Genomic DNA, 14944 nt, shown 5'->3' with positions numbered 1-14944 from the left:
CATGCAACTGAGCGACAGAGTGCTGGAAAAGGCACTGGGCAGGAAGTGCAGGACCAACACCAGCTTCAGCAGCAGTGGTATGGCTGTCCTGATGTCAATCCTACTCCCAATGTCCTTCTGGATGTGGGCCAAGAGATCATGAATAGTCTCCCTGTTTAGGCATTACAGGGCAAGTATCTGGCTGTCTGTGAGGGCCCAGGATGTGGACTTTGTGCAGGGGATCACGGAACACCTCTGCCTCACCACCTGCATCACCCGTATCCCCATCTTTCTCCTCCCATCTCTGTCCTCCTATCGCTGCTGCTCCAGCTTCAGCATGGAGCACCTACAGATCCATGGTAGCAGCAAAGAGTGGGAGTACGGATGTGTCAGAAAGTGTTTTTGGTGAAGGTGTGGCCCTTAAGTACTGTTCCTGTGTGCATTGGGTGGACTGTGTGCACTTATTTCCATCACCTGTGTCCATTTACAGGCTGCTTTGAGGTGATGCTATCTCCGTATTGGTTTTGCCAGTGTTACCTGCAACAATCTGCCGGTGTTACGGGCAAACCCATTCTCATGCGGTGATACCATTGTGCTGGTATTAGCTGGGCAGTTATCCTGCGCTGTGGGTATTTACTTTACCGGCACCTTTAATTCCGTGTGAGGTGGAATCTGCGCCGGTAATTCCGGCAACTGTGTCCTGAAGGACAACCACTTTGCCAGACCGGTAAAAGTGCTGATAAACGGTATTACCGTCACTTTTAACACTTACCAGCAAAAATACTACCTATTGACATTGTTACTTCAACATGTCTGTATGCTTCTCAAGAATCTGCTATGCGTCTACTTTGTCTGCAGTTGGTGTAGACAGCTATGCACTTTATATTATTTAATGACCATCTCCGAGCCCTTCGCCTTTTGCCACGGCAGGCTGAGCGCACCTTGCGCATCAATTACTGTCAAATGGCTAGGCAAAATAAAACGTAGCACTGGCCTCTATCACAACGCCATTCTGGAGGCAAAGTGTGCTTTCTATTCCAAACAAGTTCAAACATCTCTCAGCCAACCCTGGAAGTTTTTCAAACTGGCTGGTACTCTTTCCTCTGTTCCCTTCGAAGGGGCTTCTCCGTTGGAATCTTTGTGCGACTCTTCCAATTTCTTTTTGAAGAAAATTGCTGACATTCATAATACCATCCACACCTCCCAGCCTCATTCCCCACACAATCCCCTTCCGTGATTATGGAGGCTCCCCTTAGCACGATTTGTGATGGTTTCCGCTTTTCTCTCTGGAGTCTATCGTGCGGGCTGTTGGAAGACTGAAATCCACTTCCTAGACTGATGCTATCCTGTTGTGGGTAGTAAAGGAGGTGATAGATCAAATCGGCCCGCTGGCAGCACAAGCAGTCAATGACTCATTCAAACGTGTCTCATTCCTAAGTCACTTAAGCACGCTCTGGTGATTAATTGAAGAAGAATCTGGTGATTCCTTTACTGAAGAAATCCACTCCTCCCCCCTTCGGTGCTTGCCAACTATTGACCCATCTCTTTGCTATCTTTTCTAATGAAGCAGCTTGAGACTCTTGTCCGCCTGCTTTTGACCATAGTTTTTGGAAAAAATTTTCTTTCACCCTCCCCAACCTGGGTTCTGGTCTCAGTGGTGGACGATCTCACTCGACTACATGATTCAGGCGGACGTGGGGCAGTAATTCCGCTTGACCCGTCAGCCACCTTTGACAGCATTGATCATGCAGTCCTGCTGAGATGCTTAGCAGGGGCTAGGCACTCCGGGGTGTTACTGCCCTGGTTCTCTTCGTTTCTATCTGATCGGTTCCAATCACTCTCTTTACCACCGTTCCACTCTGCTCCTACTACTATGTGGGGTACCTTAAGGCTCCGCTATCTCCCAATTTACCATCTATGTTCAGCCACTGATGAAGCTCATCGCCTCCCACAGCTCCACTTGCTATGTCTGTGCCGATACCCAGATCTTGCTCTGCCTAGATTTGTCAGTCCCGGAGACGGCTGTCAGGCTTAGGACATGTTTGGAGGCTGTGGGGGAATGGATGTCCTCGAACTGGCTGAAACTGAACAGGGAGAAGACCAAGCTATTTGTAGTGGGTCCCCCTGAAGCTGCTGCTCTCCGATCTCCCCTCTTTGGATTCCTTCATTAGGTTCTTGCCCTTTACCAGTGCCTATTCACAAGGATTTGGGGGTGACGATCGCATCCTCACTTTCCGTGGATTCCCAGGTCAGTTCTGTCAGGCGGGGCATCTAAAGCTTAAGATACTGCGTAAAGTCCTGCCATATTTGCACCCTCATTTTCGGCACCAGTGGTCTATTCGCTAGTGCTTTCATCTCTTGATTATTAAAATGTGCTGTTCCGGGCACAGCTAGCTTAAAAATGTGGCTGCCCGGGTCGCTACTTCCACCCCATGCAGGGCCCAAATCTCCCCTGTGCTGCGCGGTCTCCACTGGCTTCCAGTGGCGAAGAGTGTGCAGTTTAAGTCACTCAATAGTTTTTCATGCTCTTCATGGAACGGAGGCTAAGTTCTGGTTTTATGTACCCCACTGTTCTCTTCGCTCTGCCAAAGCGCTTCTGGTAGAGGTTGCCAGCTTCAGATTGTCCCGGGTTGGCGGTCAGGGCTTCTCAGTGGCGGGTGCCATTCTGTGGAACACTCATCCTCTGGCCCTGCGGAGGATGGATGGATGATCTGGCCTTTAGGAGAGCTCTGAAGACCTATCTGTTCCATCTTCTCTATTACTTGTTGTGTATCGCCACGATGCCTTCGGGCAACTGTGCGCTTTTTAAGTTTGGTATAGATAAATAAAATCAAAAGGAACTTAAGAACACCTTAGACGGCATCCCAGAGAACACCTGTGAAGGCACCGCAGACAGTGGCTTGTGGTCGCTACTCCCATCCCTCATCTTGCTTCATCCACTTTCTCCAATCAAACATTTAAGTATAGTGGCACAAGGATCACCTTAGGGTGCAGGCTGTACACCGCCCCCTCTCCGTCCCCCACACTGAAATCACTCTACACAGGAATTATTTGTCTACAGAAATATCCAACAGTTAGATGGTCCGTCTTCAACAAATGATGTCTATTAGTCACTGAGGAACAGCTACTCCTAGACAGAGACACCATACTGACATTTACATTCAACAACTTCTGACCGCAGTTCAGGACCGCCCAACCAATTAGCAGCTAACATGACATCACACCAGGAACTATGGTGCTGTGAACATAACCACTTCAGTCCATGGCAGCCTAATTTGTCTCCGTTTGTTGGCCAGTAAAATAGAAAACAGCATGCAGAGCCACACAAATTCATTAGGGTTACAAATGCATGCGCACCAGGCTACGACTATGTTTTTATGTTGCAAGTTTCAAGTCCAGATTTGGTTAAGTTTGAGCAGAGAAACAGGGATGTCATAATTTAGTTTTCCTGTTATTTAGCCTCTCACCTAAAGTTATGCAACATGTATCTGAACATCTCTCTTTAAATAGGTAAACCATGTTGAAGAGAATACAACTACCTTTTAAACTATTATTGCCAAGTATGATAAGCCAGACTACTTACTGCACTACTGGGAATAGGTCCGCATAGACCATACATTGACAAGTTGTGTAATTTGAAATGTTAATTCACTGTTGAATGTCGTGTTCAGTCAAAGCAACGTATGACGGAGGCAATGTGATACTACACAGTCTACCAAAAGTCAAGCCAACAACCGTAGTCTTCAAAACAAAACTTGCTGCATCAGCATAACAGGGTATACTTGAAGAGAGGAGTAGTCACTCACCTCGTATGATACGATGGCTGGTAACACCTGCAGAGGGTTTCGTAGGACATGCATCGTTGGAGGGACAGTCAAATAGGTAGCAGTTGGGATGGTTCCCCGTCTTTCTGGAATCAAAGATCACCAACGTGCAGTTCAAGGATCCTGTAACCAAGGTCAAACTAATTTGATTAACCGTGATGACTTTAAACCTCATCTGTTCACTGAAGGCACATTGATGCATTATGCATTGAATGACAAAGAGGCTTGCTAGGTTTTTTGTATCAGGCAAAGTTGAATGGAACTGCAGCGAGAAGGGAGAAAGGTACAATTCAAAAACAAAATCTGTGTCTTGAAGAAAATGCATTAAAATAACTGAGTATTTGATGAAAAAAGCAAAACACATTAAATTATAAAAGTACATCTCAAAATGTCCACGTGTTGCAATGGTTTTATCCATATTATCTTGGAACGGAACCCCTCATTTAATCCTGGAGGCATTTAACAATGTTCCCAAACTATTTCCAACCGTTCAAATAATGGAAGCCATCCTAAGAGCATCTAGCTGTGGCCATACCTTCCATGAAGACGTTGCAGGGACTAAAATGAGCCGTCTTAATACTGGGAGGCCGATGTAGTCCCTGTACTTACGGTTCTGCCTCTACTGGTCTTCATGTCTGCCCTTGTCCTGCATTATTGTTCCCCTGCATTTGCCTGTGCGATATTGTGCATTGGTCCCCTGCCACACATGTCCCCTTCTGTGTGCTGCTCTTTGCCAGGTGTGCACCAGTGCCCAAGTTCCTGATGCAACTGCAAGGGCGAAGTAGGAAAAAAGTAAGGGCAGTATGTGTGACCTTGTAGTGATTAGGTTCTACCACAAGTCAGTGGATCGCATTTAAGATTCACACGGTCTATTAGGACCAACTGGAGCATACAATGAAAGGAACAAGACTAAGAGGCACTGGTGAGGCCATGATCCACGTTGACAGGTTATGACAATGGCTGAGCGCTGCTCTGTAGCCAAAGGTTTCGCTGCAGAATAAATGGTTCTGTGCTGTTAGTTGGGGAGGGGCTCGATATAAAAAGGGACCATAAACTGTGCCCCAATCCACAAGCCCAGCGCTTGAGCTCCTGCCTCAGCTACAACGTACGTGCAAGACCTGTCAAAGCCCACAAAGCTCACTCTTTCCTGTTCACAAAGTGAACCGGAAAGAGGAACTAGGGAGAATGACGAATGTAAGAATCTTTAACAACCATTACAAACAAATGGACCGTCACAGGGCAAGGGATAGACAAGAGGTCTCGAGAGTTTCACTTTAGCAAAGGTTTTATTTGTGGTGTGTAGACTCGGGTATGAGCAAAAGTGATTACCAAGATGGGGTACATCTATGGAAACCTTCTGAGAGCAGAACTAATAACTGCAAGGAATGCTCACAACTATTGGGCTGGTCTCTATAAGAATCGTCATGCTGGGTTTAAAGCTCCATCATGTGTAGGTAAGGTGTCTATAGAACAAGGTCTCTAACCATTCCTTTGTGGGTCTATGCAGCCGAGGCGCCCCTAGTAACAGAATATGTCGGTTTATTTCTTCCCTGTCAGTCCTGGGTAGATTTTCCAGCCGTAGTAATGCTAACCTCCACCAAGAGGGGTGTGTGTGACACCAGTGGTTGTTTCTTTGTTGGCTCTGCTGGCAAGGGTTTAAGTCTTCCTTGTAGGCTTCCCAGTCCGACCAGGTCTAGATTAGGACTCCCAGCCTGCTTCACACTAATGTGCTCTTTAAGGGGGTTCTAGGTTTGTGCCCCGCCAGGTCTCAGACACAAGACAACAAGGCCCAAAATTATCTCATTTCTGGCACTCTGACCCCACTCTAATTCCGGCTCCACTGGTTACTCCTTCCACATCTTAACTCGCACTAAGTCTCTTAGATCAGTCCATGCTTCCTTGTTTTTCTGGACATCAGTGACCACCACTTTCTATTCCCGCCTCTTCATCTATTCTCCTCTTCTTGGTCCTCGCCTCTATCCAGCCGTTTTCCCTCCTCCTGGCCTCTTTTTCCCCTAACAACTTCCTTTCCCTAATCTGGTCTTCCTCTTTACTCTCAGTGGATCCCGTCTCCTTACCTTTCTCCATCTTTATGGTTTCCTTTTTCCTTCCTTCATGCTAACTTCTTCTTCCCCCTTTTTTTGCCCTTCTTCCCCAGGTTACTGTGAGGAGCCAGGACCGAGACGCAGACACAGTGAGCTCATGATTTTGACTATAAACATTTACTCAAACTAAAAGGGGGTTGGAAAAGGCTTCACTATCCCTACACTAGGAGGCATTTCCCTACCTTAACCAAAACTAAAAAGGTATGCCCAGTGTCAAGATGTCCAAAGCAAAATGTCCTGTGTCCGAAATCCTATCCTTGCCTTTATTCTACAAAACAACTCTAATATGTTAAGGGTAATGTCTTTGGCCTTTCAAGTGCCCAAACGTTCAAATTCATAAGAAATGTATAGCTCCAACTCAATAGTTCCCAATGGATAAAGGAGACAGTTCCAGGGCAGAAAAACGCTTCCCCAGGTTTCCCATTTAGTCACTTCGAATCACTAAGGGCATGGATCTTCCTTAGGGATCTTTATTCAATAAAATACTTGTATACAAAAAAAACACTTGGTTGAGAGTCCAACCCTCATAGAATACCTGGTGTACTCCCCTGCCAGGTTCGTGTCCACTTTGTTTAACTTGGCTTTCAGACTTGAATTTGACTGATGTATTCCCTTGCCAGGACTTCTATATGCAATTGGTTTTGCACACTTGCAAGCTTGACTTTGGCCTAGTGTACTTCCGTAACCAGGGCTTTTTATATGATTTACTTTGTGGACTTGCAAACTTGACTTTGTCTGGTATTCTTTCCTGCCAGGGCTTTTCCTGTGATTTAATTAACACGTGCTGACTTGCTTTTGCCCGATTTGCTCTCCTGTCAGGGTTTTTCATCTGATTTGTTATATAAAATTTCAAACGTTCTTTTCTCTCACATTCACTTGTAAACCCTTTTTCTGTATTATTGTATTTCATATTCCTTCTCACATGCTTCATACACTTTTGTCTTTCTTTGCCAGCGTTGCCGAAGCGCCCCGTGTCCAGTTTCCCTTCAGTTTCCCTTGCAGTAGACGGGAGGCATGCTACCATGTCCTTCGCGGCTCCTGCTTTCCTCTGGGCTCTCGCACAGTCCTTGGGTGGCAGTGAGGCTGTTTCCACGTTCCCGTGGCTGCTAGGATGTTTCTTCTTCCTTCCCTCTCGCGTTCACCGCACAGTGAACCGTCCTCTGTAGTCATCAGTCTCCTGCCTTCTACCCGAGCCTGTCGGCTCCACGGTTGTCTTAACGTCCTCACAATCCCTCAGTCAACACTGAGAGGGCTCGGCTTTCCCAGGTAGCGTTCTCTCACTTCATGCTGGATAAAGCTTTTAAATGTCCCAGCACCTATCATACTCTTGCAACCACTAGAGTGTGTCTGGTGCTTCTCGTCCCTGGTGATTTGCATTAATCCATTCAGCCTCCTCAACCCAGTATTTCTAGATGTATGGGAATTGTTGCCAGTTCCTGGTATTTTATGTGTAGAGTATTGAAAAGTGTTACCAGTATGTCTTGTGGATGGTTCAAGGGAATCTGCACAATATACCATCAAGGCCTTCGGAATGGAGGGGGTATCCCTAAAAGAGAAAGGGGGATACAATGTCTCATCCGATGATGTATCACCCCTCTGAGGGTGACCTCCCCCATCTGGTCCTCCCTGATGTAACCATACCCATCGTCAGAATCAGGTAGAGGTTGCCGTATCCTGTCCACATGGGGAGAGGCTACCGCCAGGAAAGGACAGATGATAGCGTCACATTCCTCTAACGGATCTTCAGCTCTTCCTTCACTCTGCCTTGCTCTGTCTGACCAGATCAAAACTCCCAAACTAATCCTGGAGCATGGCAGAGCTGCAGGTTATTGGATTTACTAATGTTTAAGAGCGTGCACAAGCAAGGACTCAAAAATCAGGGTTCATGAATTGGTTTCTGTTGTTCCGCCCCCACTCCCAACCGCAGTGTGGCCAAGAAGCAGCTAGATGCATGCATCTCCAGTTTCCATGATGCTGGCTGCCATAGGCTAAATCACATTTTTGGTGTCTTCCAGCTGCAGGCATGCCCCTAGCAGTTCTCCGCTTCGGAGGTATGCAGGCCCAATTATGATGAGTGCTTATCAGAGACCCTGTGGGAAACACTAAAAAGGAATCCTTCCGGTGACGGGGGAAAAAAAAGAGGCTGGGAAAGGAAGCTGCAATATGCCACCTGTGGGGTTGAAATTGCATAGTGCATGGTTTCCCCTGGCATCCTCAGAGACTAGTCCTGGACTCAGGGATTGGGGTCCTATATTGTGGTACCAATAGTTCTCAAGGTCAACTTAATTTCACCAAAACTAGCACACCATAGCATTTCTGTCTTTCCAAAACTACCAGAGAGTGTTTCATGCTACTATCCTCTGCACAATCATGGAATATAAATCAACAAGAAGGAAGACAAAAATGGAATAGATGACAAGCAAACTGACTCTGGTAGATACTATCGACAACTTGAGAGAATTAGGGCAAAGATTAAAACAAATAACCTTATATTTGTATCCCCTGACTAGAATAGAGCCTCATAGGTTGGGCTTACTGTTAACATGATTTGGTAAGTATAAACGCACACACATACATACAGACCATACCACAGCCTCTCTGTGTTGTTCAAAATCTGCATTTTATTTAAATAAGTTATTTTATGTTGATAAAGTTGGGGTACCCGGAGTTGCCCTATCAAGTGGTGTCTCAGGTGCCCTGGAGGATGTTACTCTTGTCTGCAAGTCTTGCTTCAGTTTGCTCGAGGAGGCCTACAGAGAAAACCTGAGAGAAGCTAGTGGAGCACAGGGTAGCCATTTACTCGAAAAGAAAGGTTTGCATCAGAAGGAGCTTTTCCAAGTGATTTTCGTTTTTTGTGCGCCTTGTTTCAGTCACTCAGTGGCTTCAGCACATTTGAGAAAATGTCTAAGAAAGATTGGCAGATTGTACTCTCTTCTTGTGAAGGAACTAAAGTAAACCGTAACCTTGCCATTTCCCATAATAGGAGTGGCGCAATCAAAATTTTGCATATAAGATTTTTGTATCCAAACATCGACTACACATACATCCATTCAGCGTTCTATATAAAGATATAGGGCTACTGAAGCAGCAAGCCTGCCAAGTGCCGAGGAGAAGACATGGCAATGAGCGCCAGACCTGGGCTTTGTACTGCCCACTGCAGGAAGGTGTGACCGCGGGCCAGCCCGCAGCCGAAGACAACTCTGTGCTGGCTTGGTCACGAAGGAGAGGTTGTGAGGCCGCCCTACGAATGTGACTCGGCTGATACCTACCTGTGTAGGCAGTGGCCCAGGCAGGTACAAGATCAAGAATGTGCGGGCAACCCGTGGTGTGGAGTGCAGAGTGGTGGCAGGGTGCATGGGACACAGTGATGGAGCCCTCATGGGGCTTGATCATCGGCAACGTGACAGAAAAATGCGTTTTATTATAGGAGTTTGTCTGTTACGTGACCAATTCACCTCACAGAATGCACAACATATTCCAGCACATCTCACTTCAACTTGGCTTTTCTGCTTTGCAGCCGATAAACAGGCATTTCTAAATGCAACTAAACTTGCTATATTCATTGAGATACGCAATGCCTAATGTTTTCTTGTTTCTTGCTCCATGTATGTAAATTGGTCATGAGAATCAGCAAAAGACTGAAGTGACCTTCTGAGGTCACTTGGTATGGAGCAACTTGGAAAGTGAACTTGAGGATACGATAATGGAAATTCACTAGCACATGTAGTGGGGAAGGAGGGCCACAAGGGTATTTAAGGGGGCAGGGAAGGATCGGGAGCAGGCGACGGTTGGGACGTAGCGTTTGTCCAGGTCGCTGCTCCCGAGCCTTCCCTGCTTTGGGGCCTCGGTTTAGTGGCAGCAGTTTAGAGGTAGGGCAGGGTGTGAGCAGAGGTTAGTTGTGTCAGTGGGGTGGGCGAGATACATATATTTAAAAAAAAAGAAAAAAAAAAGAATTCATACGAAATAAGTACAGCCATAACACCACAATCTGAGCGAGTGATGTAAATAGAGCACTTCCCTCCTTACCTGGGGTGCGCCACTTCCCTGTGCGCTGCGAGCCACTCTGCCCCCCTGGGGCTTTTTTTGTGGCTAGAGTTTTGTGGGCGGTGCCCAGGTTCCTCTCTTTAGGTCCGCATGTCGTTGGGGGGGGAGGGGGTTTTGGGGGCTGCCCCGAGTCACCGGGCAGCCCCATTGCTCATGTCGGGGAACGCCCGACGGCGCACACCAGTGCAGCGCTCACGCTGCAAACACAAGGGTGGGGGGACACCTCACTTGCTCCGGATCACCGGCGCTCCGCACACGTGGCCCCGGGGGCACCCAGGCCGGGGCCGCCTCCCCAGCCCGCCTCACATGGTTGGGGACACACAAGGACGGCGTTGCCCGACAAGGGCACCGTCTGGACGGCATTGCCCGGCAGGGGCACCGTCCTCAAGCTGGGCCCCATCGTTGGGCCCAGCACCCACGGTGCAGCACCAACATGGTGCTTCCCCCACATGAACGACACCGGAGTCAGTTTCCGTCGTGACCGAGGAGCCGGAAGCAGCTCGTCCCTTTTATTAAAATGGTCACATGGGAAGCCATTTGACCATGACACACACTGGAGGATACCATGTCCTTCCGGCAGGGGTGACATGCAACAGGGGGAGGGTCAGTGGGCGTTGTTAACGAGGGGCAGAGCCTGAGTGAGTTTGGGGAGCGTGCGTTCCTGCCCCACGGGTTCCATTCCTCTTAGCCCTGTGTGTAGGACTGGCGAGTGCGGTACTGGATCCTTGCAGCCAGCGGGCAGTGTGTGCTCTTAAAGGGGCAGCATTATTTATGTCAGCAGTGCATAGGCCCTTCTGACAAGGTATCTGACGGCCTGCAAATGTGGGTGTTATCCATGTGGGAGCAGTGTGCGTGTAGCCTGGTAAGGCTCGCACAGCTTGGAGACAGCCATTTTATTTGGCCGCAGGCCAAGGAGCTCTACGGGTGGTCCAACGGTAGGATAGGGGAAGAATTAAAAAATAATTAAAAAAGTTAATATTTTTTCTATTTAGCAGTTTTTTGCCTTATGTTGCTGGGGACAAGTTTTGCCCTGCCACTGGTATTGGTAGGACCATTTTTCCTAACAGGTAGAGGTGGGGGGAATGAGCAGGTTGTTTGAGGAAATCAGGTACTACTTCCTAAATATATTACAGTCAGGCCCTGCAAGGAGACATACATATTAAAGGCTTCTGGTGGGAACTGCCCACACCTGTATCTAGGGCGTTAGCAGCACAGTAGGGGAATTATTACAGGCCACATATTTGGCAGGCTGGTACTGTTGCTGGATAGGAGCCAAAGGATCGGGGAAGGCCACTAGCGGAGCAGGAACAGGAGTGGAGGTGGGCACAGGACAAGGTAGGAGTCAGCTCGGACCCAAAAGAGGCGGCTGTGTACAGGGGCAGAGGAGGGAAATACCTGCTAAAGAGGGCGGACTGGCGGAAGAGGGCTCTATCCCTGTTGGTTAGTGAAGAAAAGGGAAGGTGCGGAACGACCTACCTGACCAGTAGAGTGGTATGCAGAGGGCGTAGTACGGCTCTGGTGGTTCCTGAGTAAGTATAAGGAGAGGGCTTGGGGGCGGCCCCTCAAAAAGACAGTAGAGTGCAGACTAGAGGGTGCAGTATGGCCTCTAGCACGGCTGAGCACAGGGTGGAGGAGAAAACCCCTCGCCCAAGAAGAGATGAACAGAAAGGGGTTGGCGCGACCCCGCCGAGAAGACTTCACTGGAGCAGCGGGGAGCCTGGGGGCAGGCTCACCCGAGGAATAGCTGCCCGGACTCGCAACAACAATGGTATTTCACAGGGGAGGATGAATGGGAAGAGGAGAATGGTGTGCATTGGAGGGATGAGGAGCAAGAGGGGTTGCAGGTGAGGGAAAGGGTGAGGAGGGGTCTAAGGTTTGAAGGGGAAGCTGGGGCTGGGGAGCAGAAGGGCAAGAGGACGGCTGCGAAATTGGCTGGGGGACTCTGCTGATGTTTTTGCTCCCTGCAGCAGGAGCCCGGTGAGAAAGGCGGGGAGGAGTGCTGGGGTGGAGGTCAGGATGCCACGGCTAGGTGACGGCAGGGCAGAAAGAGGTGCGAGGTGGGGGGCATGCAGGGAGGGAGCGGAGGCACAAGGGACAGGTAGGGAGAGGCAGATCATAAGGGCATTCGTGAGTGCAAGTGGAAGGAGTGTCTCCTCTGTGGAAGTATAAACTGACATTGTGGCAGAGCCTGTGGCCAAGGGGGTGATTGAGATTCCTAAGTAGAGGACTGTGGAGGGGGCAGGGAAGGACAAAAAGGGTGCCTTATATGGGCATTACAAAGCCCCTCGGTGAGCATTTGATGGGGGCGACAAAGGAAAAAATTTAGGCAGGCAAGTTTGTGGATGTTTTTCAAATCCTGCACAGGGAGGTGAGATCGAAGGAAGGGTCCAAGGAGGAAGAGCAGGAGTTGGCTGCAAGACCAAAGGTGCCAATCACAATTGACAATAGGACATCAGCATTTATTATATATGCAAGTGTAGAGTTACTGAAATACATGGACGTAATAAGGAAGGCGTTTACGAGTTTCGGGGTTTCGCATGGGTGAGCTATTGTATTCTATTATTTTGTATTTGTATTTGTTGTATTTATTGAATTATAAAGCGCTTTACACCAAATATTTGATTATTTATATAACGCTCTTTCCCGACTTGTGTGGCCTCAATGCACTTTTCTTTCCTTGGTTGAAATGCCTTTGGTGACCGTAATCGATGTGGTTGGAAATTCTATGGAGTTTGATTTGTAAGATGCACGTGTGCATGTTGCCCTTCTAAGACTTGGGTGGCTGGCAAGGCTCGACTAAGCAGCCCAACAGAGGTCAGACACGTGGGTGGGTGCTGTTGCGGGTTGGAATGAAACTAGGTTTAATACTGTAGCAGGTATCCGCATATATTAAGCAAGGATGGAGGCTACACCTAGATTTGAGAATCCTGTATAGAGGGAGAGAGGCCCAAGTATCACAATGCGACAGGTTTAATCGTACGGTAAACAGAGAAGGAGGACACACCTATATTTGAGTATCCTGTATAGTAGGCTTCAAAACGCAGGAGGCCTCATCATATGGTCAGCAAAGGAGGACTAGGCTACACTTAGATTCGAGAATCCTGGATGGTGGGGGGGCCTAGGCTTTACAAGCCTGTAGTGCAGTGGGTTTCCGTAGTGTAGCAGTCATCAATGATCTGTTGTACCTAGGTTTGAGTGTGCATTTGTAGTGGGAGACTGCTAGTGTTGAGAGCTTCCCTGAATGAGCAATGCAGGTTAACAGTGGCGGTGATTGCTTAGTGATAGGCATGTGCTACCCTGGGCTACTTATCTCATTGTTAGTCGTCTCTCCTGTGGGCTGGCGGGTGGGGGGGGGGCGGAGAGAATGTTGTGGGTGTGCCACAGCAAAAGCTGCTGGCTACCGGTCTCTCCTGTGGGCTGGCGGGTGGGGGGGAGGGGGCGGAGAGAATGTTGTGGGTGTGCCAAAGCAAAAGCTGTTGGCTACCTGGAGTACTTGTCGGGTGGGAGTGTTGTTGTGGGTGGGTTGGTATTGGATTAGGGGTGCCATAACAAAAGCTGCTGGCTTACCTGGAGTACTAGTCGGCTGCTGTGTTGTTGAGCAATATGTGGTAGTGTGTCAGGTGAAACTGGTGCGAGAACTGACGGCCCCTGAGTTGTGATTGATGCAGGGGAGTTTAATAGTGGTGTATTCACGCAGCGTCGTGGGTTAGGCGAGTATTGGGAACAGCCAGGTTTTAAGGGCCTTCCCGAATTTCAGGTGGTTTTCAGTGTTGCAAAAGCCTAAGGGAAGGGGATTCCAGATGATTGGCGCTTGGACGGTGAAGGAGGAACTGCCACGTCTTGTGGAGCTGTGTGGTGGGATCACTAGGCGAAAGGCTGTGCAAGATCTGATGTTCCTGGAGGGGCAGTAGGGGACAATTTTATCTTGGAGGAATTCACGGCCGGTGTTGTGCATTGCGCAGTGGGCGATACACATGGCTTTGAAGGTGGTGCGTCGAGCAATATGGAGCCATTGGACGACTCTCAGGGTAGGGCTGATGTGTTCCCTGAGGGGCAGGTTAATGAGCAGGCATGCTGCTGCGTTTTGGATTCTTTGGAGTTTCCTTAGTTGGGATGCCGGTTGTTCCTAGGTAGAGGCAGTTTGTGTAGTCTAGGCGGGAGAGGATGATGGGAGTTGATGACAGAGAAACGGTGGGGATAGGTGAGGTAGGGGAAGATCCGCCTGAGGATACGTAGGTGGAAGAAACAGGTTTTGGATACACTGGTAGTGTGTTGGGTGAGGGAGTCCAATTCACATGCCAGGTTTTTAACCACGTTTGAGGGAGCTGGTGCTTGTCCTAGTGATTCAGCACACAGTATTGGTTGGGGGATGAGTGATGTTTTCTCGCAGACTAGTATTTCGTTTTTCCCAGGGTTGAGGATGAGGTGGCTGACATCCAGTGATCAATGTCAGAGAGGCACGATGACAGGTCTGGGCTGTCAGATCCTTCAGAGTTTGGGATTTTGAGGATGACCTGGGAATCATCTGCATAGTTGTAGCAGGAAAGGTTGTATAAGCGGATGATTGTGGGAATGGGTTATATGTAGAAGTTGAAGATTAGCGGTGACGGGGACGCTCCTTGGGGGACACCTTTACAAACTGTGCGTGCTATGGATGTGAACTGGTCGAGGTGCATGATTTGCGACCGGTTAGAGATGAAGGAATTAATCCACGAGAGGGCTGTGCTTTTGATTCCTAGTGTTTGTAGTCTGACTAATAGGATCGAGTAATCAATGGTATCGAAGGCTGCAGAGAGATCAAGCAGGATGAGAACCGAGCAGCAGCCTGCATCAGCTGTTCTTTTTAGGTCATCCCAGATAGAGACTAGGGAAGATTCTGTTCCCCTTTGTGGTGTGAAGCCTGATTGCGCTGGGTCTAGGAGGTGGTTAGCTTCGGCAAATTGGCTGAGCTGTTTTTAGGCCGCACAGTCAATCAGTTTGGCAATGAAATGC

At 48.6% G+C, this 14944-nt stretch overlaps 1 protein-coding gene across 1 annotated transcript in view; it reads right to left on the bottom strand.

Moving 5' to 3' along the window:
• The window catches only part of MANSC1 (MANSC domain containing 1), a 168399-nt gene that overhangs the window by 12408 nt on the left and 141047 nt on the right, over nt 1-14944 (bottom strand). The window contains exon 3 of the mRNA XM_069628713.1: nt 3786-3926. Coding sequence (XP_069484814.1) covers nt 3786-3926 — 141 coding nt within the window. The remainder of the gene's footprint in view (nt 1-3785; nt 3927-14944) is intronic.

This window comes from Ambystoma mexicanum, chromosome 12 (genome assembly GCF_040938575.1).
Source record: "Ambystoma mexicanum isolate Mex_15411 chromosome 12, UKY_AmexF1_1, whole genome shotgun sequence".
NCBI lineage: Eukaryota > Metazoa > Chordata > Amphibia > Caudata > Ambystomatidae > Ambystoma > Ambystoma mexicanum.
Note: the sequence above shows the minus strand (reverse complement) of the source record. Positions and strands in the feature narration are given on the sequence as shown.